General features: G+C 33.8%; 4 protein-coding genes across 6 annotated transcripts in view; 3 read left to right on the forward strand and 1 right to left on the reverse strand.

Moving 5' to 3' along the window:
- LOC149728142 (integrator complex subunit 3-like) overlaps nt 1-24,132 on the forward strand; it is a 43,060-nt gene that overhangs the window by 15,905 nt on the left and 3,023 nt on the right. For both annotated transcript variants that reach the window (XM_089888226.1, XM_089888227.1), the window contains exons 20-22: nt 342-486; nt 793-955; nt 2,682-2,864. In XM_089888226.1, coding sequence (XP_089744352.1) covers nt 342-486; nt 793-955; nt 2,682-2,864 — 491 coding nt within the window. The remainder of the gene's footprint in view (nt 1-341; nt 487-792; nt 956-2,681; nt 2,865-24,132) is intronic.
- On the forward strand, nt 2,885-5,272 carry LOC149728143 (beta-1,4-galactosyltransferase 4-like). The gene is made up of 4 exons (XM_089888249.1): nt 2,885-3,989; nt 4,061-4,201; nt 4,379-4,529; nt 4,948-5,272. Exons 1-4 carry the CDS (start codon nt 3,167-3,169, stop codon nt 5,147-5,149), a joined length of 1,317 nt encoding a protein of 438 aa, XP_089744375.1. The 5' UTR covers nt 2,885-3,166; the 3' UTR covers nt 5,150-5,272.
- Nucleotides 5,464-18,944, forward strand: LOC149728144 (uncharacterized). Of its 2 annotated transcripts, XM_089888233.1 has the most exons (24): nt 5,464-5,675; nt 6,076-6,244; nt 6,878-7,029; nt 7,504-7,667; nt 7,922-8,125; nt 11,350-11,481; nt 11,766-11,903; nt 12,214-12,306; nt 12,620-12,730; nt 13,069-13,098; nt 13,161-13,274; nt 13,772-13,801; nt 14,063-14,173; nt 14,497-14,526; nt 14,594-14,704; nt 15,512-15,541; nt 15,885-15,998; nt 16,060-16,089; nt 16,344-16,451; nt 16,950-17,195; nt 17,325-17,415; nt 17,772-17,848; nt 17,993-18,076; nt 18,143-18,944. In XM_089888233.1, exons 1-24 carry the CDS (start codon nt 5,537-5,539, stop codon nt 18,344-18,346), a joined length of 2,712 nt encoding a protein of 903 aa, XP_089744359.1. In that variant the 5' UTR covers nt 5,464-5,536; the 3' UTR covers nt 18,347-18,944. The 2 variants fall into 2 exon arrangements, with proteins under 2 accessions (XP_089744359.1, XP_089744360.1); XM_089888234.1 differs by lacking the exons at nt 14,497-14,526; nt 14,594-14,704.
- On the reverse strand, nt 18,850-24,132 carry LOC149728145 (calcium homeostasis modulator protein 6-like). The gene is made up of 7 exons (XM_089888255.1): nt 23,892-24,132; nt 22,099-22,283; nt 21,597-21,723; nt 21,195-21,303; nt 20,723-20,816; nt 20,388-20,512; nt 18,850-19,890 (listed from the first exon to the last, which is right to left on the reverse strand). Exons 1-7 carry the CDS (start codon nt 24,076-24,078, stop codon nt 19,584-19,586), a joined length of 1,134 nt encoding a protein of 377 aa, XP_089744381.1. The 5' UTR covers nt 24,079-24,132; the 3' UTR covers nt 18,850-19,583.

A 24,132-nucleotide genomic window follows, 5' to 3' on the forward strand; every position in this document is an offset into this window, starting at 1 on the left:
CATGTCTGGAATACTCTGGTTACCAATGAAGTAAAAAACGTAAAAAAAAACGAGAAAGGCATGACACAACTATATCTTTGCCCTTAAAAAGTACTTTTACTGCATGGTTTTATGTACAAAGTAGTAAAACAAAATGCCTTAGTATTGGACATGCATACATATCCATTTGTACATAAAAACTGTAACCCTGAGACTGAGTCCTAAAATCTGTTTCTCAAATACAAGTTTAAAGCACATGCCCAATGTATGTGATACTTCGTATGCGTTGTAGCAACCTCACCCACAAACTACACACCTAACTTTGTGCAATCCATTAGTAAATAATGCAATTATATCTTCAGTTTCCTGAACATTGCATTGGAAACAGTGAGTTGCTGAACATAATAGTTGCGGTGCTTGACCCACAACAACTAGAAGAACTCCAATGTTTAATTATGATGGGAAGTCTATGTATGATGAAAAAAGATGGGATACTCAATGTATTAGGTAAGTAGTAAACATGCCTTATTGAGCTATGTTATGTATTGGACATGTAGTTTACTTTTACTTGCCTTTAAAAAGTTGGCTGTTTCGGTATTGAGTCTACTGGATAACTTCATTTTAAAAATGATGTTTGGAAGTTTTTTTATGTTCGTCTGTTGGGTGAATGTTGGTAAAGTCTTGAAAAATATTCCTAAAAAAGGAAAACAAAAGATATCTGTGAAAAAACAAGTTCCTAAGAAGACCTGCATTAAAATAACTACAATTCTCATTTATTCACATAAGGATTATCAAAAACTGTGTTTTATTCAGTTTCAAGTCTGGAATGGGAAAGTTTTGAGCAGTATTGTGTGTGGCAATTATTCGCAGTGCACGACTTACAACCTGATTTAGCTCTACCACTTCTACAAAAATTAAATTCAAAAAATCACCCAGAAGCTCTTTCCATGCTGTTGCTTGCATTTCGTCATCAAAGGTTGGTGATATTAGAAATATATATTTTGAAATTATACTGAAACGAAGTGTTTATATAGTTAATGTGATTGCGGAATGTCTTATTTTATGAACCTTGCATATCTAAACAGTTGTACACACACATACGAAGTACCACATAAATCTTTTCAACTCAAACAGTTGTTTTTGTTCTTTTCCAACTCATTTCTAAAGATCTGAATTAATTCTATGTCTTTAGTCTTTTATATCTTGACCTAAATAAAATCATAATATGTATTTCAACATTTTTAAATAAAATCGCTAGACATTCGTAATGAACAAGATTCACAGGAAATCTTAAGGTTGATGGTTAGAGAATATAGATTGATATTTACTCAATCGACAGATTTCTGGTTTTCAATTCTCATTGTGTGAAAACAGCATAATTTGTTTTTTATTGGTCATTAAACACACATAATTAATTATGTATATTATTAAATTATTCTGTTATAAATAAATACACATTTTATATATATTATTAATAATATAATTAGTAATTAATCGTACATCACAACAACTCACAAAGGTATTTGTTATTTGTTGTTGCAAGTACACTACACCGTCCTTTCATCTTTAACATATAAATACTAACTACGCGTGCGCACAAGGTCGGACCAAATACCCTACAACCCTCGTCCCTCGGCTAAAAACGTTTCGGCACGACATCTTAGTGTGGATGGTAGAATTGTTCCTTGGGAGTTTGAACGATGTGTTTAATAATATTTTCTTCCGCACCGTATTTTGTTGGTCTTGCATTATCGGTCCCACCTGCGCACGCGCAGTGGCGGCGCATTTGCAATGCCGCTTGGCCCAAGTATAATCAAAGTATCACCGTTCAAGCGGAGACGCTTTTAAAACACTTTTCGTACTCAGAGTGTCCAAAAACCAAGAGCGTTTGCAATGGGTTTAAAGTTTAAACAAACTTGTTTGGTTTTGTTTGCGTTTTCTTTTGTTGGAAGATGTAAAACTACTTCCAAATTCCGTTTGTAACTTTTTTCAACAACGAGAACAAATTGTCAATGTTTTTTACCCTTTCCAACTTTTAAGTTTGTGTAAGTTCAAAGTATTTTCTTCAATTTACCGAAAATCCATTTCCCTACGCCCGCTGGGTTATTTTGAACACAAATTGACGTTCTATTTGCCATCTACGAAACAATGGGTTGGACCACTCGGTGTTTCTATGGCTCATACCTTTTATAATTGGTCGCTATTGAAACATTGTTTTTCTAATTAATCAGAATGAAGAGACATACCAACGAAACATCAAATCGTGTATATGGATATGATAGAAACACTTGCATGTTATCTAAAGATGCCATTAATTTTCAAAAAACGAAACAATAGCTAAAATGAGGTTAAATCGAAACATCGGAGTAAATCAATTCGACCGTGCGACAATGCATGGAATTCCCATAAGAAGAACTGTCATCCAACCCTAAACGTTTCTAGATTACTAAAAAAACGTTCACTAAACTATTAAAGACGTCTAGTTTGTTGTGATTTATGCTTCTTCTGTATAATTTGTATAAATGTATAACAAAATCATAAAATATTAACTTTATTATATTGTTTACTTTCTACTGCACTGTTTTGAAATAGTCCTTCCTAGAATGTTAATAGTTAGTTTAATTAAGATTAGAAATTAGGAAAAGTCCGCACACATCGTTGCTATGTGGTTTAAATTGCCAATAATAAAATATAAAATTTAGACCGACGCAAGAAATGGTTAAGCACGTGATTTCACGTCAGTTTGGTGATGGTGACCGCTTCGCTACGTCATTACTACGTCACTGGGCAATAGGACACATGAAGGAACTTGCCGAACATCTCACTGTGTTGCTAAGTAAGAGTAAACCGAGGAACACACCACCACGAAAGGGGTTGCGGCAAAGGTTTGCGTTTTAGTATATAGTATGTGGATGGTACCAGTCGGCAACATATATCCATCGTATGTTGCATCTTGTTTATATAGAATATGTCGTCATAGATGCGTTTGTTCGGTCGTTTAAGGGCATTGTTACGTAATGCATTAGACATGTAGTTATGTTATTAAGTTGAGAAAACGCGGGAAATATTTTTGATTAGTTCAGCAAGCAGTTTGTTGTGAGACAGAAGTCGTGACATTGAGTTTATTGAGATTTGCAGTCAGAAATATTGCCCGATAAACAGTATCTCAATTTACAAGAACACTAAAATGGATCAATTGCACAAAATTGTCAACCGTTTTGGTAAATCAACCAAGGTGAAGTTGCTGAAACTGACATGCTGCGTTTTTCTGGTTCAAACCGGCTTGCTACTGATCGGGGTTACGTGTTTTCGGTATGCATCGTCCAGACCTGAACCTTACCCCGCCTTACAAAGATTGGTGAATCATGTTGATCGTTTCTTGTGGTCAAGATTTCATTTAGATTCTATCAGCGTTGAATTAGAAGGTGATGACGTTGTAGGGTATTTACCGTCCACGTCAAAAGTAGCATCTGATGACGCCACACTTGATTTTTGCGATCCATCCGCGGCAAAGCTGATTGGTGCTTTAATGTTTCCACTACCACCTACTCCCCCACCAAGCTATGACGTCATAAGTAAGAATAATCTTCAAGTAACACCTGGCGGTAGCTACCGACCACCGAAATGTCGTGCTCGTTATAAAGTGGCGGTTATTGTTCCGTTTCGTGACAGAGAGAATCACTTGAAACATTTGCTGAGTCACCTTCACCCGATTCTGCAGCGTCAGCAAATCGAATACACGATCTACGTCATCCGTCAGGTTCATGGCTCTTTGTTTAACCGAGCCATCTTAATGAATATCGGGTTTGCACAAGCTTTACTTGAAGATGATTACGACTGCTACATTTTCCATGACGTCGATTTGCTGCTTGAAAACGATCATTGTACTTACCACTGTCCGAAAATTTCCGATCACGACCGAAGTAATCCGAGGCATTTGTCGATGTCTGTTGACAAATTTCACTACGGAACAATGAGCTACGACCTTGGCCTGTGTTCTCCCATTCCATGTAAGTTTTTAATGTTTTATTTAATAACGATAACTCAATGTTTTGTATTGTAATACTTAATTTTTCAACAGATGAAGCGACTAAAATGGAAGTTTTTGGAGGTGTATCGGTTTTCACGAAGGAACAATTTCTCAGCGTGAATGGATTTTCCAACTTATACTGGGGTTGGGGGGCAGAAGATGATGATTTGTTTCTTAGAACTTGGAGAAGAGGTGAGGGGGTGTGTGGTAATGTTCGTAGCTGTGCGTATTGAAATTTACATGAAAAACTAGTTACTAGCTAAACTAGATAAATAAGTTTCATTTGTATAACACACAAGTAACTGATGGCACTTCCGCGCTTTCAGTAAAATGTTAAACATGTTGTATATTTATTTTTTATGCTTCCAGGTTATAAAATTGATCGAAGTGAAACAGAGAAATGCACGTATCGTATGATCGCCCACTCACACGACGGTGAAAACCCAATGAGTGCCATGCGTTATCTTCTTCTTAAACAATCTTTGCAGCGACAGAACCGAGATGGATTAAGTAATCTCCGGTATTTAGATTTTACATGGTTGTTAATGGAAGTGTGTGGGGGTTATAGTAGGGTGGGGGAAGATTTTTCTCGTCCCATTTGGTAGTAAACAAAGAACATTTAAAAATTATAAATCGACTTCTATATAGAGCATTGCTAATTGTTTAAAACGCGATCAGGATACTTGGATATTATGTGTCAAAGGTGTCCCATCTTCTCTCACCGTACTATATTGTTATATTTGTTGACCTTAGGTTCATTATAATACGAGAAGTTATGGCTGTCTGTTTGAAAAAACATTAGTTCAAGTATTAAAATTACCTTTTACAATGTAGTTTTCCTATAATGTATCAATTGTAACGCTTTTTATTGTTTAGACTTTAGAGGTTACTCATTTTGATTTATGAATACTAAACAGCGTAAACCAATACATTTTTAGGTATCGCGTTGTTTCAAAAACTCAACTTCGGTTGTTTACGAACATAACCGTTGATGTAGGAGGACCTACACCAAAACTACTCAAACTTATGCAGAAGATGAAAAAGAATTTCGGCAACGATCGTCTCTTCTCGTGCTTTGACGCACTCCTTTGGTTGTATCATCAACTCGCCGAGGATCAACCACCTGAAAATAATGGTTAACGTGACGTAACGATGATGTAAGCATGACGTCATTACATCATGCACAGTTAGCTCATCAAATATCTTATGCAATGCGTATGTAGATTCGGTTAAACGGCAATACAATATTTGCATAACAATAAACAGCACATCGCTGTTATTATTCTCATATCTTCCGGCATTTTGCGTTGATGGGGAAACTGAAGGATCCAGTTACCAACTGTTGCTAGAACATTCAATTAATATTTTCCTGCTTCTATGCAACGGAAGGAACTACGAATTTTCTCATTCTATTTGGGCGTTTCATCTTATGCAAGACACGGTTGTGTTTATTCGAAAACAACATTTAGACGAGTGTAGCTCGCACTAGAAATTCTTGTTTAATTATACTTGGAATCACGCGTGGTTATGTTGAAAATACTTTCGTGTTTTCTGATCCTGTGCATTGGAAATGTGTTATCGCAAGGGTGGGGTACATGGGGTAACTACATACCAAGCCCCACTGCAGCTACAAGAGAGCGATCGAGGAACTGCACACCAACTGCTAGTAAGTAAATGTGCAAATATTTTGTATTGTTTGTTTTTTTTTGCCGAATCAGAATGTAACTGTCGGATAAGTGTTTCTATAAAAATCTTACGCCTTAAAAACTTCAACCGTAAATGTAAAGTACTCCCAGTGTAAAGGTATCGGGTCGCTCATGGCCTACTCAATACAGAGTAGGCCAATGGGTCGCTGCAACCGAATAAAAGTAATTTGTAGTATGGTCGTAGGAAACCTGCGTCCAGTTACCAAGCGCATTAGTTTGGAACTTCCCGTTCAACAATAAAAAACGTATTTGAGTCAAAATCGGTCAATGATTGTTTAACCGAATTCAACTTTAGATTGTAATGTTTTTAAATTAAAAAAAAATATTTAGATTTACAATAAGTCTGGCATTTTGTTTCAGCGACCACGTGTAGAAATGATTACTATATGGAGATGTACACCGGATGTGCCAACTTGCAGTGCGGAAACAGTGTCGGTTTTATCAACGAGGTTGTCTCGTCTTGTACCGGTGTATGTGACTTGGCCACCACCTCCAGCACTTTAACTTGTTCCACCGAAGCGGGTTGCACGTGAGTAAATATATAACTTATAGTGGGATGGGGGTAGTTGGGACACCTTTTAACTCTATTTTATCGTCCAATGTGGTAGTAAACAAGGAACTTTTAAAGAATTATAAAACTATATGCTCAAGACTCCCATAGACCGTTGTTAACTGTTTAAAACACGATCAGGATATTCAGATATTATGCGCCAAAGATGTCCCATCTTCCCCCATCTTACTATACTTGTAAAAAAGGCATTTGAATGTTTAGTTTCCAGTGCCGTGTCATAAGGGTTATTTCTCGCCTCTTCATGTTACCTACAGCGTGTGTTCTCCAATAATGAAACTTAACCGTAACAGTGGAGACAATCGTATAGTATGAAACCCAAATGTTGGGTAAACATGAAGGCGACAGTATGTTTTTAACAGTTATTTCTTTTAATTTATTATTTTGACTATTTTTATTCGATCGAAAATCAATGTCGCACAAATTAATAGCAACAAAGGGGCGAGTATTTACGTCACAATGACAGTCGTTTAACTTAACCACTATGGTTAAAACAATTCTACAAAATTATCGTATAAAAAAGGTAGCTGTCAAATAAACTAAAATCTGCTCGTAACTACCGTAGTGAATACATTAATCTTACTTATTTTCCAGTCTTAAGTTTTTATATCAATGCCTTGGTACCTGCACTGGTACGTGGACAACATGGACGACGTCAAGTTGCAGCCAGAACTGCGGCAGTGGTACAAGAGCAAGGACAAGACTTTGTAAAGATGTAGGGGGTAACGTCGTTGCTTCGTGTGAGGGTGAGTCTTACTATAAATGTTCTTTCGTCTAAAAATCTACTGTGCACAAAAAATCAATTCTGCACGCACGCGAAGCGATACATAAAACATAAAATGTCCGGCGCCGTGGTAAAGTGGTTAGCGCGCCTGCCTGTAAGAGGTAATGGGTTCAGGCCTCGTCGCTGCTACCAATGTTGCGTATGTGTCCTTGGGCAAAACACTGAACGGCAATTGCTTCAGTGGTCACTAATGGGTTGTCCAAATTATTAGCCATACATATTCAAAAAATAATCTTCCACAAAGTAGCATACAGCTCGTAAGCTACCACGATGTGTATTAACACCCGTGTTATAACGACTGTCGTTTTCCGGCCACGCGAGGATAACGGAAGTTCATTCATTCAAAATATTTATAAATGTTGTATGTTTAATAAAAAAAGAACGGCCCAACTGTAAAATATAGTCCAAAGGGTTTATCATATAACTGTTCATACAGGGGGCAGGGGATCGAGTGTGCAGAACGTATCGGAGAGTTGCAACACCGTAAGTTGTCCCGTATTTTCAATATGGTCTTCATTCTCGTCATGCAGCAAAACTTGTGGTAGTGGATCTTATACTCGATCAAGAGTCTGTCTTGCCGCAAATGGTCCAAGTCCACAGGTTTGTAAAATAATTACCTTAAAAATAAATTGTGCGATGCTGTATGTGGGTTAGCGGAGGTGACCCTTTTTCTTATAAGCAATAAGAAAAATTCCACTTAGGTACAAATAGTACAATGATATAGAGAATTAGGAATGAGTTGACTCTATGACCAGAATCCACGATCTATTAACAGTAATGCCCCTACTTTACTATCTTGTAAATCATATGATTATTGTTTATCAAAATAATATGTCCAACTGCTTGTTCTCCAGGGTGTAGGTTGTGGTGCAAACAATTTAAACCAAGAGACCGACACTCGAGTGTGTAATGGACATATGTGTCCTTACTACACAACATGGCAGAATGGGACTTGTTCTAAAACATGTGGATCAGGTAGTGCTACTGATACAAGGACATGCATGTACCTTTCTACTGTGAGTTCTTTGTGTCCGGGAGCTCAAGCCAATGGCATTCAAGTAAGGAAATCAGATTTATTGTTTAATATTTTTACACAAATTACCTCACTACCATTAAAGCTATGCTCTCTTGTATCGTTGAAAAATTAATTTACTAAAGAGCTATATAAATATACGTTTTGTACAACTTTGGAGCCGTGTATTGATTCGTTAACTTAAAGAGGTAAACTTGTCGCCGCTTTAAAACGTGATGTTAATTACGGGATGCCGGTAATAATAATGCAAATGCTAATCGTGCGATCCTTAACTAAAAAAATAATGTTTTTTTGTATTGTTTTAATTACCTCAGAAACAGACTCGCTGTTTCGACAGTTTGTAGGAGTGGGGTCGGTAGACAATTGGCTAGCGCTTTAAAACAGTGAATATAACGTGCTAACTTCGATGCTCGCCTAGCAGTGCAAATATATTAAATTTATTATGACACTTTAATATGAAATAGAAGTAGATTCTTATCTTAATATCATACTGTTTTTTTTTTTATTTATACGCCATAACGAAAACAACGCCAAAAAGGACTGATTACTTTGTTACTAACGGACATGTTCCCGATGTGTAAACTTTTTATATCATGTTACTTGGAAGTTTTTATATCACCCGCGCAAATAGGTGTTTGGGAGTAGACAGAACGTTCTATTCGTTTGGACTTTAAGAGGATTGTAACATGTTTTTGTGCTGTTACTGATGACTGGTGTATCATATGTGACAAATACATTATCTAAAATAAATCGAATCAAAGAAAGCATTAACGTTATCCACAGATACGCACTTTTATTTCTTGCAACGACAGTGGTTTAAAATGGAACACTACACATTAAACATACGCGCAACCACAAGTTAGTGGCGCAACCCTCGAACTGCATCTTTATGTTCAAAGAATGCTTGTTATTTCAAATGCGTTAATCATAGCATTAATGCACATTTTGTCAGCAATCCTTTATCTTTGCTGCATGTGCTGTAAACGCTATTTCTAGTATCTGCGTAAGATACTACCTCGTTTAATCAAAATAAGTTTTTATTCCAACAAAAACACTGCAAACGCCAAGAACGCAACCATTCATGAAACCGTGATGTAACAATGCATTATAATAGGCATTGTTCGCGTTAATAGGCTTCTTCATTTCTTAGCAGTTTAGGTGTATTCCTAGGCCGTGTATTGAGAGGGCCATGCATGCGCACATGCAACCGAAAATACGATAACGTCAAGAGCATATCGAAGAATTTACAAATTGAGGCCGCGATTTTCGATGTAGTGTTAAATTACGTGAACTTTACTATAAAAGCTACATTGCAGTTAAGTGTGTAAATAACTCGTGTATACACGCGCGGCACAGATAATAAACTTTTTCTTCTGCTATCCTCCAAAACAACTATTTTTTAATTTCACACAAGGGATTCTCGTGGGTATGGGTCGTAGCCCACGAGTTTAATTAAAAACATGTCAATCCACGTGGTCAATCTTGTTTCATGGTACCACTGGTAAACCTATCTAAGTCCGATCGTCGCCATATTTTTTACTTGCAATACACAAGATACAACATCTATATGTAAGAATGTTTCATGATAAATAATATGGGATAGAAGGAAAAGTTTCATTTACTACATATCAACATACAGAACAAGAATCAATCATGATTATACACGCGTTCTAAGCTTATCAATTCAATCTTATTGTTCACGCATAACATGTAGAGACAATCCCGATTATGACGCAATCAAATACCGTGAGTTATATTTCGACACAGATAGATGTGTTACGTCACAACGGACAAGAAGCGAGTGTAGAGCAGGGAAAAAATATCCGGAAGTTATTTTGAAACTTTTCTTTATCGGAAACACGGTGCAATTAAGCATGATTATTTCATGCTTTACTTTCACAAAACCAGAGAATTTAAAAATATTTGGCGCTAAAATTACAGTTGAAGTTATGCTTCCATCACAAATTTCATATGGTTCACATGAAAAAACAATATACTACATTTCTTGTGGTTCGTCATAAAATAATATCCTAGGGTTGAGAAAATATAACAATTCGCTAGGTTGATTGCCCATTGTTACATAACAAAGAGTCATGTATGCATTACGAGCAACATAGCAGTCTGCGGGAGAATCCGCTAGCTAGCCAATGTCTGAGCGCGTGGTTGGAATCTTGTATCATACTCTCACGTCGCAGTTCGTGACTAAAAATGATTTAGCATATGTATGGAATGAGGTCGACCAATAGATACGGTTATATTATGCTAATTTATGGCAAATATTCTCAAATTAGGCGGTTTCTTTTGATTGACAACACTTGAAAATGAGTTATTCTGCGATTCGCAAACCAGATGCTTTTATAGCAGTTCGCAAACGGATGGGGTAAAATGGGACACTTCAAAATCTTTGTTAATTTTCAGCAATAAATTAATTTATACATTAATTTTTTTATTGGGAGTGCATGTAAATAACAGAATCTAATAATATACCCCCCTGTAGAGTTTAAACATTCTTTGCTACACTGCTTACTTAAGTTTTTAATGTGTTACTGTTAGTGTCAGTGTTACCTTTACCATAAAGAATACAAATGCTGTTCAATTTATAATAATAATAAAGCTAAGACTTTTGCCACAAATATAATATTGCTACACACTTTATCTATATTTGGCATAAGCCACTTGAATGTGAATGAATAAATGTAACTTACTTTATCCTTGCGTGGCTGGAAAACGACAGTCATCACACGGGTTTAACCCCCATGCCAGCTTACGAGTTACCATGTATGTTACTTTGTGGGTGATTATTTTTTTTGGATTTTTTCATTTTTTTATGTATGGCTGATAATTTGGACAACCCATTAGTGACTACTGGGTTGGAGCAATTGTCGTTAAGTGTCTTGCCCAAGGACACATACGCCCACAATGGTAGCAGCGACGAGCCTTGAACCCATTAACTAATGGTTACAGGCAGGCGCGCTAACCACTACGCCACGGCGCCGGACGAACTTCACATAATTTCTCATTAAGTGCCTGTGTCTAAATTTCAAATATATTTTCCATACACTATCTTGTGACTATATTATATTTAAATTACTCCTGAGGTACGAATTATTGAAATACAAACAAACATTTTAAAGTTAATCAGTAAATACCTGCAAAACTACAATGTGGGGTTAAGTGGAACATGAAGTTAAACACTTTTTGTATTACTATTATTTGTTCTTTATATTAATTCATATTATTAATCCACAGACTGTGACCTCATCGTGCAATGCGGGTTTATGCCCTACATGGTCACAATGGACAAACAATGGTGGATGTTCACAGACCTGTGGTCTAACTGGGACGCTTCAACAAGTTCAGACATGTTATATTGGAACAGTTGTAAGTTTATTCAAAAAATATATTATTAATGTGTTTTAACTATAACCTATACTTAGAGTTATGGTGACTATTTATTAAAACTTATAAGCAACAGTAATGATAGAATCACAGAAAGTTATGTATATTTCATTTAATTTAAATATAAGCTTTCTGTTTTTTGTAGTATATTTTCCCATAGACTTTGCGTCCAATATTTGTTTGAAAAATGCCATGCTTGAAAACACATACCGTTATCTCACATCATGTTGCAAGAAAAATCATTTTATGTTATTTATTCCACCTAGATTTCCACATTATGTGTTGGTTCAGGAGGTCAAACAACATCAACAAGAAATATTCCTTGCAACATTATGCCTTGCCCGACTTATGGTCCTTTCATTGCATCATCAGCATGTAATACAACGTGTGGTCAGGGTTACCAGGTAATAAACACTTTATTTATGCTTTGTAAGTTAAAAACCTCGCTAATAAGTTTTACTTACTGACCACTGTCTGGGTCGATACAATAAAGATGAAGGAATAATTGTCTATACGTCAAAACACTTAATGGCAATTGCTTCAACCGATCACTAATGGGTTGTCCAAAGCCGTACATAAAAAACCACCCACAAAGTAACAAACCATGGTAACTTATAAGCTGGTACGAGGTGTATGAAACAGAACATCTGTGTTTAACGACTGTCGTTTCTGTCCACACGAGGATGAAGCAAGTTACATTCAATTATACCACAGACCTACGCGAAGACGTGCATGTTTATAGGTGCTGTATCGAGTGCATGCGTAAATGGAAGCATTGTGTCGGAACTTCGTAATTGTAGTACTGCAGTAAGTGTTATTATTAAATATTAACTTGTACTAATAAACTTCAAATTAATGAGTAACATAATGTTTAAAAAAAGATATTGAAAGGGATTAACCAAATTTTATTGATTAAACGATTTAATATCATAAAAAAGCAAATAATTATAAATGTTTTTTTTAGAACATTGACATAATTCTATTTCATGAGCAGATGAATAAGTGACATTCATTTACTTAACTAGCTTCATAATGTAGTTTTTTTTTTATGTATTATTCATTCATTCATAATTTCCCTTAAATAAAAACCTGTTTATCCAAACACTTTTTCTTTGTTAAGGCATGTCAGTTTGGAGCATGGAGTAATATTACACAATGTACAAATCCATGTGGCGGGGGAACCAAAGTACAAACTCAACAATGTATAACACCTGGTTGCCATTTACCTAATGTAAGTTAGTTTCTTTCCTCTTATATTCGGAGATAAAATCCAACCTTTTATTTATAAACTTAAAATACAATGGACCATACCACTATGATTATTTCTTTTTCTTAAAGGTTCATATTTCTTGGTGTACGTATTAATTTTGTTGTTATTTCAAATGTCTTTTTATCTGGATTGTGGAACATTGTTGTACAAGTTGTCAAGGGTCGGCCACATAAAAAATATAAGAACTCCCCAACTTTGGGCTGTCATGGTTTCTGGAGTTTATACCAAAGTTAAAAGAAACACGATAAACAAATACAATGAAAATAAAGTGAACGTAATATTTTATGTTTTATCCACAGATTAATCGAACAGTGACCTGCAATAATAATGTGAGTATTCACTTATTTGCTTTAAATCTGCATATTCTTAATTTTATCTATTTTTCTATCAGAATTGTGGCTTTGGTGCATGGCTCGATATTTCAAGTTGCTCTGTTGTTTGTGGTGGTGGTACGAAACAACAACAACGCAACTGTACCTCACCATCTGGTTGTACAACCCCAATAGTAAGTTCGTAAATGTACAAATTTTTTAAATGTCAGTTATTATATCAACTGTTGTTACCTAGCTTATTATAGATTCAATAAAGCTGTATTGCTAAATTAACCTTGTCAAACCCTACTGACTTTGCGTAGATTTGTTCAAGTCATTTTAATCCAGTTAATTTACACTCAAAAAGTTGTAGCTTAATTTACAAGATGAAAAAAGTTTGTTTGCAATAATGAATATTTGCAGTAAGGTAACAGCCGATACAGTATATGTTGTATATAAATAAAAAATAGCTTTATTATATTTATGGTAAATAATAATAATAATTATTAAGTAACAAACCTATTTATTCTACAAGTATTATACACAAGTTTCTAGATTAATTGTTGTTACATATCTTATGACTCAAATTTATGCTTTCTTAGTTTTAAAAGACATTTAGTATTTAAAGCATATTTGTGTATTGCATTATTTTTTCCTTTGCTAGAAAGATAAAACTTATTTTATCTTCCAGGAAACTCAGAATGTGAGCTGCAATACTCAGGTAGATAAACTGTTTCTTTAAAACAAAATGTTTGCTGCTTGCTTTAAATTATAACACCGCTTTTTATCTTTGTTATTTTTGTCATCAGATTCTACTTTAGTAAAACTTGTATGTGTTGTTGGAACAAAATAATTATGTTTTTTATTTTTTTCTACATTTGCAATCTTAAATTTATTTTTTCATTGCAAGCAATAATAAACGAATAGTTAAATGTTATACGGGATATCTAACTAAACATTTTATCATCTTTTCTTTGTTAAGGCATGCCAGTTTGGAGCATGGAGTAATATTACACAATGTACAAATCCATGTGGCGGGGGAACCAAAGTACAAACTCAACAATGTATAACACCTGGTTGCCATTTACCTAATGTAAGTTATTACATTTCCTTTACGTTACATATCAACGGGGGACATACTTTATGAAAAAAACAAATTTGTTGATGTAGTTAAAATTCTGGGAAAAGGTCAATGTAGTTAAAACAAGTTCCATAGAACTGTTTTTAAAACTTTTAGAGTCGTGATTTTAATTAGGCTGAATATTTAATGTGTTTGTTTAAATACTTTGTAACTCCATAACCACTCATGCGGAAAACTTATTTTTAAAACTTCAAATTTTCTAATTATTTAAGTAGACGGTTAATATATATATATAATAATTTTTAAAAGAAAGTTATTATTTGTTTTATCTACAGAATAACCAAACCGTGAGCTGCAATAATATTGTAAGTATCAACATTTTATCTTTTGTAACTAAAAACCTGTTTATCCAAACACTTTTTCTTTGTTAAGGCATGTGAGTTTGGAGCATGGAGTAATATTACACAATGTACAAAGCCATGTGGTGGGGGAACCAAAGTACAAACTCAACAATGTATAACACCTGGTTGCCATTTACCCAATGTAAGTTGGTTAGGTTGATTGTATGATAAGATAGGATGGTATGTGTTGTCTTTATCCTAAAAAGGCAATGAACCATAGGTGTCGAAACTTTTTGTGGTAATGTCGAACTTTGATCATTCAGCACATCTAATTTTAAATAAGATTTAAAAGGCATACCAACAAAAATTGTGTCTTATTAGCAATTGACACATTCATTATTTAGCCTACAAGTGCTTAGAAACAGGTTGAATTTTTGCCCTTTCACTCGCATTTAAGTTAAAAATTAACTTTAAAAATAAGTGAAAAAGTAATGCGTCATAGTAAGCTGGTATTTCTCTGTATAGATACAACTGAACGTTCAAATAGCCATGTTTAATTTAAAAAATAAAAAGTGATAAGGCTACAAGTTATTCATTCTTACATATTTATAAAAAAGAAGCATTCATTGTTACAAGGCCCAAAAAATATTAAGTAGTTTAAAACCTAAAAATGCTTTAAAGTTGGGGGGGGGGGCAGTTTCTTTTTGGAAATTCTGTACATTGACGCCAAGATGGTTTTTTACTTGAGCATTTCTATATCTTGTGTTTTTTCAGAAGCTTTTTCGTTTTTTTATAGATGTTTCTTTAGAACATATTTAAGCATCCCTATCTATATACAAATTTGGGTTTTTGTTGGTATGCCATTTTAAATAATTTTAATTAATAAAATAATATTCAATTAATTGTTTTTTAATTTGCCTGAGTTGCTAGTTAGAGAATCCTACATTAACACAAAATTCTAACAATTTTACCAGTATAGTCACAAATGCTTTTTCTGTTTTATTTTTAGAACAATCAGACCATAAGTTGCAACACACATGTAAGTATTTCAAATTTTATATTTATACATAAAGCATTCCTTTTTTCGATAATATCTGCTGTTAACTTTCCATATGTTTCAGAATTGTTGTATAATTGTATTGTTGTTAGTTTCTTATATAATAGTTATCACTTGGTTTTCCAAACCATGTATGTTGATGTTTTATTATTGTTTTGTCTTGCGAGAATACTACATGACACAACACTCTTTTTATTTGATCATGCATTGTTTAATTTCATCAAGTTGACCTCACACACCTTTGTTTAAATAAGTTACACACATATTAGTATATGAAAATTCTGTATTAATTGTTAAACCAATCGTAATATTTTATTTCGTTTAGAACTGTACATTTGGTTCATGGTTTGATGTTTCAAGTTGTTCTGCTGTTTGTGGTGATGGAACAAAAAATCAACAACGAGATTGTGTTTTACCATCAGCTTGTGGAAATGCAACTGTGAGTTCTATTTTTCTTATAGTTTTAAATTATCATCTTTAACAAAACATTGTTTTTTCAGCAAACTCAAACAGTGACCTGCAATGTTCAGGTAAGCTAAGATTTTTGATTTTTTTTTCATCATATCTTACTTGTCATCCCTTGTAAGGGTATCTTGTATATTTGTTTGTATTTTCTCTGCCTATGACTTCAAAATTTTTAAATGATTTATAATATTTCTTGATGAAAAATATAATTTAAGAATCTTGGGTTTTATGGTTTTAAAAATGAAATATTTTTAGGGGGCCGAACGTACATTAACAATAAATATAATATAAATGTTTTTGTCTTTTTGAAAATTTGTAGTCGTGTACATTTGGTCCGTGGATTGACACCTCGTCGTGTTCGTTAACCTGTGGCGGTGGAAGCAAACCACAACAACGACAATGCACCATTACCAACTGTAGCATCACGGTTTGTTATTTGTATTTTGTTCATGAAATAAATGTAACTTGCTGTATTTTCGCCTGGTGGGAAAAACAAAAGTCGATATAACATGGATGTTCTACCATGTGTGTAACTTTGGAGCGGTGTTTTTTCACGGCTGCCAATAAACAACACATTAGTGACCACTTGGTTGAAGCTATTATCGTTTGCTCAAGGACACATATGGCCACAATGGCAGTGCCAAGCCTTAAACCCGTAATCTGTTGGTAAGAGGTTGTTGGGCTTACATGGTGCCATGCCACGAACACAACATTAAAATAGGTTTAGTGGAATATGTATATTTGAATCTAACTGCTTCAAAAAATGTTTTTCAATTAATAAACGCCTAAATAATTATTCTTCATGTATATTATCATTTGGGTAACTTTACTCTACCATATCTTTTATATGTTTTTTCTATCTAGTTATAAATTTTAAAAATGCAGCAGTTTTTTGTTTTGTTAAACTAAACCTATATTTAACCAGGAAAATCGGACAACAACATGCAACAGTGAATCATGTATCACAGTGACTGCAGGTTTTAGCAACTTACCTCTTCTTATAGCAATCTGTGCAATAGCTGGTGGTGTTCTTATCTCAGCCATCGTGTACATGTGTGTTTCAAACTTATGCGGTGCAGCTGCAGGTGCTCCAGTGAAAGCTCGTGCAGTGACGGCCTCAACTGCTTTTACTATTTACGCAATTCAAGCTGCAACGTTGGGCATGATATTGGTAAGAACATTCAAACATCTGGCAGGTCTCTGCAAATGGCTTACATGTTGTTGGTGTATAAATTTATTATTGCTAAATGTTAATTTATGTTATAAACGTCTCTATCTAAATAAATTTGATTATTTATAGTGGCGAGGACAAACAAGGCTAAAAGTGAAGTCTGGTGGAACAAGCGGTTGTTGTGCATGTTGTGGTGGAAGTGATGAGGATCAACAGGAAGGTATTCATGTGATGATTAGTATTTTCAAACTTAAACCATTTATATTACCAAATAACCCCTTTCTTAAAATAGCAAAGTATGTAGATATATTAATATTATAGAAGTATTTTTTCTGTGTTGATTGTAACAGAAAAGTGGAGACTTGTGGAGAAATGCCAAATCCAGAGAATAATTTTTTCCAAAATATTTTAAAATGTTGGCACTACAAAAACAAATTGTTTGGATTATGTTGAACTAATAAGCGTTAAACAATGAATAAACCAAACTCTTGTAATGTTTAGTCATTGTAATCTATTTTAATATTTATTTTTTTACAAAAGAATACTTTTTAATACAAACATTTTTAATTATCCCAGGTTCAAATAAAGTACCAATGGTCCGACTGTTTGGAAATAAAAAGAGTCCAGCCACTGTGGAAGAAGGAATTCCATCGGTAAATGAACCTCCTGGCTTGTCTTTGGTGTAATAAATACACTGGAACTTTAATTTTAATCAAATTACTTTTTTAACAATTTTAATGTTGTATAGTTAATATTTGAAACCACGGTATTTATGAAACATTTCAAAATCTGTTTAGACATCCGCAAATGTAAATATGTCCCCACCAACCAATGAGGATGTTGGTTTACAAGAACTTACTAATTGGGCTGAACATATGATAGTAAGTACATACGATACGCTCTATAATCATAAACTGGCAAAGTAATTATCAACTTTGCATTACTAGGCGGATAGTTCGAACATAGACGAAACTGATGTGTATGAGTTGAACAAATCAAACAACAATTGTATCTGGGCAATTAATGATGATAGAATTCATGTCACACATTATGCTTGGATCCATACAAGGTCATTCTCCACTCAGAGACCTCTCTCAACTTTCCAACCATTGGAGAGACGTGACAGCCACATATATGCTGAGATGCAGTGATGTTTCATTTCACTTGATCCAGTTACATAATACTCCACAGGCAGCTTAGGAATTTTTATTTGAGGTTATCAGAATTTTCAGGATTTACGGAAACAGATTTGTATCAGTTCAATTACTAGAAATTGCAGATTTTAGAAAGTTGGTTTAACTTAAAGTGATTAAGTTTGTGTTGTGTTTATATTTGCCACTACTTTTAGTTTGACGCCTGTAGTCAGGTATGTTGAATAACTTTATAGGAGAATGCGGGTTTAATTTAACAATATAGAATTAATAGGAATACCGACAAACCAAACCATGGTATCATCCACAGAATTTTGTTTTATATATATTTTATTTTGAATAATGTATTTAATAATCTAGATTACATAACTTCAGTTCGGGTTGAATGCATTTTTATATGTTCATGGCTGTTAAATTTAGTTGCTTTTATGTAATCAAGATGCAAGGTTGCATTGCTTTTAGCCTTTTACCACTGTGTCTGTTTCTGGAAATTCCACCCGCTATTACATGCATGGTAGGAGAGTAATATTGCGCTTACACCAAACGCCGAAACGCAAAATTATAAATCACAAAATTAAATAAAGTGGCAACACATAAAGTTAGAATGTCATGGTGAAAAATATTTAGACGGTCATGCAGTTGAACATTGCGTTTGTTTTAGTACATGATCAGAAAAAGCAATTGTCCCAAATATTTCCTTTATATATATTGTTATTATATTCCTTTATTATTATTGTTATTATTAATATAGTTGTAAAACACAATTTACATTGCTACGGTTTAACTAAGATCAACAGTGTGTAAGATGCTTAAAAATAATAAATAATATAAAATTTGCTTTACTAAAGAAATAAACTAATTTTAAATTTAGGTTGTGTTAAAATGTATTTCTCTTGCATGCAAGCTTTTTTGCAAACAATCATAAAGAAGCGATGCGTAAGGACACAATTTATACAGGTGTTACTTCGCCAGGTTTTCCGTTTGCATTTTTTACTGGCTACAAAGCTAGATTAGTGTTGGCAAACTACAACCTGTAAGCCAAGTCCAGGCAGTAATTATTTTATTTTGACAAGTTCGATGTGATTAGGTATTATTGCATATATCCGACTTCTATTTTCCCCGTTTGTCTGTGAACCAAAAAGTTTGCCTTTTTCAAGCTTGATCAAGAAATAATATCCGCATTTAATTTGATGTGTTGCCGATATGTTGTGTAGAAGTTGCGGAATCATGATTCATATCAACATTGATCTTCTCTCATCGCTCCATCAAATTCTAATAAAGGTTTGCTTACAATATCATGTTGTGCAGAGGGGGAATACCCTTTATGTGTGTCTCCAGTGCTTAACGTGTTCATTTCTATTTCTCGCGGTTCAATAAGCGAGTTTGAGGTCACAACCTCACTGTTGTTTTTCATTTCACTTGACGAACCAAACCCAGCATCATCTGCTACGCTCGAGTGTTTGTCTTTTGATTCGTTGGTTGTTTTATCAGAAATATTATCATCTACATTTATTGGATGGCACTCATTCCATTCATCCAATCGACTGTTATAAGTAAAACACAAAGTTTAAAGTCTTGATACAGTTTAAGTGACTAATTGGATATTTTGTAAGATATTATCGTACATACAAATTAAAAGGTAAAGTAAGAAAATGTTGTTGAACAAGTGAGTTCTGGTTGAAGAATGTTTATTGTTGTGCATGTGTGTGGTAAAGCAGGTTAGAACCAAATTATTATTGTACACTGTTACTAAAATATTATGTGGTATATAGCCAGCTAGATTATGATTTATTGTTGCATAATAATTTTGCTATGCTGTAATAGAAAGCTGTTATAGCATGAATGTAATTTGCTTTATTCTCGTGTCACCAGAAAACGACAGTCGTTATAAATGGTTGTTCTGTTTCATACACCTTGTACCAGCTTATGAATTACCACGTTTGTAACTTCATGAGTATGCGTGAATGTAGGTCACATTGTCTTACCACTATACAATCTAAAGTTATTTTTTATAGTGGTAATTGAAAATTAATTTATATACCTGTAAATTGCATAGCCTTTCCTATCTCTGACAAGATCAAATACGGTTGAAATTTTATCCCAGTTAAGTTTTGGTCGTTTGTCTGCCAGAAAATTTCGAATATTTTTTTCAGCCTCTTCTTCAATCTGAACAAGTTATTTAACTTCATGTTAGTAATTTTAATTATTTGTAACTTTGTTTTAAAATATATTAGAACACAAGCGATACCAGTGCAGTTAAAATCAAACTTCATTTTTTATATTAATATATTTTTACGACAACTGTATTATTGCTGAAATACTTCTTCTACTGTTTTAACAAATGGTTGTAATGTTTAATATCAAGTATAAATGTACCTGTTCTTTTGCAATTGACTCAAATTTTTGATCTTCAATGTCATGGTACCATAACATGTAGTTGCGATGTAAGTATGTCAAACGTGAAAACCACCTGTCAGGATATTATTTTACTTGATTATAATCTGTAATTAGTTAATTTGACTTAATTTGAATAAGAGACTGACAATGCAATTTTAGGCAAAATATATATCTCCTATTTTATACAATTATTTGGACTTGTCTCTTATGTTTTCTAGTCCTAGATCCTTACGTACAATTAGCTGCGAATATTATAAAACTGTTCTGTCAGCAAATTGTTTTTTTTTCTGCTGTCTCATGTAAACGTTATACAGTTGTTTTAGATTCATATTATGTCTGACTACAACATGTGTTACTAAGAAAAGGATTAGTTTTAACATATTTAATAAGTTGTTGTGTGTTAAACCAGATTTGACCAACTATATAATCTGAATTACTTAATATCTGCTACCTGTTAGCCATGTACACAATAGATCCAATGAATAAGGCAAGTGCAATGAATATCCAGCCAAGAGTTTGTGATTTTCTTTTGTTTCTTTCATAAGTCACAGTGTAACGAACTGATGATGTAATGATTGTTTTATTTCATAATAGAATAGTTTTTGTAATAAAACCTAAAGTTTGTTTAGTTTATCATATTCACAAATAAGGTATTTGGGTGGAATTTCCTGTAATAGATCAAATAATAAAGTTGCATAATTTAAATAAATTACCTATCATTTTTTTTTTCAATTAGTTTTCCACTAGTTACCCAAAATATGATCAAACTTTAAAATGGTAGAAAGAGAACTATGATTTGTAAGATGTCATAACTTCTTGTTTATAAAATAGTGAACTGTAAATAATATTTTACTTTTGTTTGCTGGTGTTCTAGTGACCGCTCTGCATGTCATGTCAAACGGTTGAACTGTAGTTGCACATGCGTAATATTTTCCATCAAGCATTGCGATTGCAATCCATGCACATGGGGCAACCATTGCCTGAAATAACTTTTGATTATTTGTTTTCCGCTGTACAAATTAATGCTACCTATAAAAAGTCTTGATATTCATTTAAAAAGAACGCAATGCATTAAAGCTTTTTACCGAGTTATTATTGTAAAAACTTATCTGTATTCTAGAAAGTTGAGGTCATATTGTAATGAAAGCTAGATGAAATGTGAAGTAGGACAGAGGTTTTACCCTGTAAAGTTAAATTTAATGGGTATATATATTATTTATGCTTGTTAACTCGGATCAAACATGTTAAAAATATTCATAAGAGTTGAATACCTAATGGGAAGCTTTGTGACAACTTTTATCTAAACCATGAGTTCAACACTTAGATTCCTAAATACATGAATATCCAAGCAGCACCTGCATTAATATTTCCATCAAAGTTGCACATCCAGCTTTGTAACCTCTTGCTGCTGCTTGATGGCGCCGTGCACATCCTGTCATTAATTTCCAAGTTTTCTGGTTCATTGCAATTCCGAGAATGAACAAAGCAATTGCTGGTACAATGATATATACTCCACCATATATCGCATTCTCGCTCACCCCTGGTGTCAAAAATATAATTACTAAGTACTTTTGTGTTACTATAGCTTCTTGTTTTACCAGATAATGTTATGCTAGGAAAATGTATGCTATAATATATATTGTGTAATATAACACCATTGCCCAATATTTTAAAATTCAAAAGATACAATAGTTTTTGGGTGACACCAATAATCTACTATTATACCTAAATTAATAATTACACATAAGAATAATGAATAAACACAAACAAGAATTATTCAACGAAAATATTATTAACGTTATTAACGTAAATAATATATTATTATTATTATTAACGTAAAATAATATTGTACGCTTTGAAAATCAAGTTTAAATATTCTTTGTCATGCCCAATTGCTATAGTTTTTAAAATGTCCCCCTACAATATGTAGTATTATTTGAAAATAATCTGCATTGTTAAAACATCAATTGATAAATATTGTATCCTACAAATGCATTTGAACTTGCAGGAACAGAAAATTTATATTAGCCCACGTAAAATGCTTAGCTACAAGTGACTGAATTTTAAATATATTTTCCATACATTATTTTGTTTTTATATCAGTATATTATGTTTGGATTGAGGTGTAAATTACCAACAAACCTTTCAAAGTTTAGTGGGGCAAGGTGAGACACAACATATTAAGATTTTATGTTAATAGTATTTTACAATTTGTATTTGATCTAGCAAAATTAGTGAACTCTGCTAGTTTCTTTGTCACATATACTGAATATATATAATTTGATACGATATTTCTTTGCTTATTATATCCATATTCATGAATCCATATTACTGATACTGGATTGATGATTCAAATTCAGTAAGCATTGAATATAACACGGGTTTAACACCATGTGCCAGCTTACGAGTTACCATGTATGTTACTTTGTGGGTGATTATTTTTTGGGATTTTTTTTTATGTATGGCTGATAATTTGGACAACCCATTAGTGACTACTGGGTTGGAGCAATTGTCGTTAAGTGTCTTCCCCAAGGACACATACCCACACAATGGTAGCAGCGACAAGCCTTGAACCCATTACCTCTGGGTTACAGGCAAGCGCGCTAACCACTATGCCACGGCACCAATTGGAATTTGTTATTATGCCTTTTTCAGCAGTTGAAAAACAAATTAAATTGTTTAAAACCAAATTTTAATATTTAACAACAGTAACCGCTTTAGCTCTTTGTTGAACCTTTAGAATATTGTCGAACACTACTTTAACATCTGGATTTCGTTTATCATCAAACGGCACCCAGTAAATGAAGATTTAAAAGAGTGTACCAACTTGCCCCGGTAATTTCGATTACAAATCATAGGTATTGGGGTAACTTGTTTCTGTTGCGTGCAATATTTTCCAATTTAAATCATTGTTGATAAAGCTGACACGCACGCAGTGAATAATTTATAGTTTTTTTCGTATTCGGATATCACGTGATGTAATGTCTATATCTACGTTTGTGGAAATTTGTGGCTTCAATAAGCAGCGAACTTAAACATTTGTATTTATTTTGTTTTACTTTGCGGTTGGTTCCACGCGTTTTAATTACACGTTTTTCCCGCATCGTTATTAAGACGTTCGCAAAATAAGTTGCATCGTCGCACCCACCTGGTATAAGAGTCGCACTCGTGGAATTCCTCGTACACGGACAATTGAACACAGCGAAGGAAAACAATTGCTCCGACCCAACAGTAAAAAGACAAATAATAATATTTACCGCTGAACCAGAACTCGTCTTCACCGTCTTTCCAGCAGAAAGCAATAACGAATTAACATTTTCAGGCAGTTTGACCATTATATCTCTTGCCTATTGACGCGTTTCGCCTGTAATCTGTTGCGAAAAGTTAGA

The sequence above is a fragment of the Ciona robusta genome, chromosome 11 (genome assembly GCF_009617815.1).
Source record: "Ciona robusta chromosome 11, ASM961781v2".
Classification (NCBI taxonomy): domain Eukaryota; kingdom Metazoa; phylum Chordata; class Ascidiacea; order Phlebobranchia; family Cionidae; genus Ciona; species Ciona robusta.

Excerpts from the sequence above, each read along its gene's own strand:
- LOC149728143 (XM_089888249.1), top strand. The coding sequence starts at position 3,167 with ATGGATCAATTGCACAAAATTGTCAACCGTTTTGGTAAATCAACCAAG. Across the intron at positions 3,990-4,060 it reads CCTGTGTTCTCCCATTCCAT|ATGAAGCGACTAAAATGGAA; the intron begins GTAAGTTTTTAA and ends ATTTTTCAACAG. Across the intron at positions 4,202-4,378 it reads TCTTAGAACTTGGAGAAGAG|GTTATAAAATTGATCGAAGT; the intron begins GTGAGGGGGTGT and ends TTATGCTTCCAG.
- LOC149728144 (XM_089888233.1), top strand. The coding sequence starts at position 5,537 with ATGTTGAAAATACTTTCGTGTTTTCTGATCCTGTGCATTGGAAATGTG. Across the intron at positions 6,245-6,877 it reads TCCACCGAAGCGGGTTGCAC|TCTTAAGTTTTTATATCAAT; the intron begins GTGAGTAAATAT and ends CTTATTTTCCAG. Across the intron at positions 17,196-17,324 it reads CAACGTTGGGCATGATATTG|TGGCGAGGACAAACAAGGCT; the intron begins GTAAGAACATTC and ends GATTATTTATAG.
- LOC149728145 (XM_089888255.1), bottom strand. The coding sequence starts at position 24,078 with ATGGTCAAACTGCCTGAAAATGTTAATTCGTTATTGCTTTCTGCTGGA. Across the intron at positions 21,304-21,596 it reads TAGAACACCAGCAAACAAAA|TTCGTTACACTGTGACTTAT; the intron begins GTAAAATATTAT and ends TTACATCATCAG. Across the intron at positions 20,817-21,194 it reads ATTGTGTACATGGCTAACAG|GTGGTTTTCACGTTTGACAT; the intron begins GTAGCAGATATT and ends ATATCCTGACAG.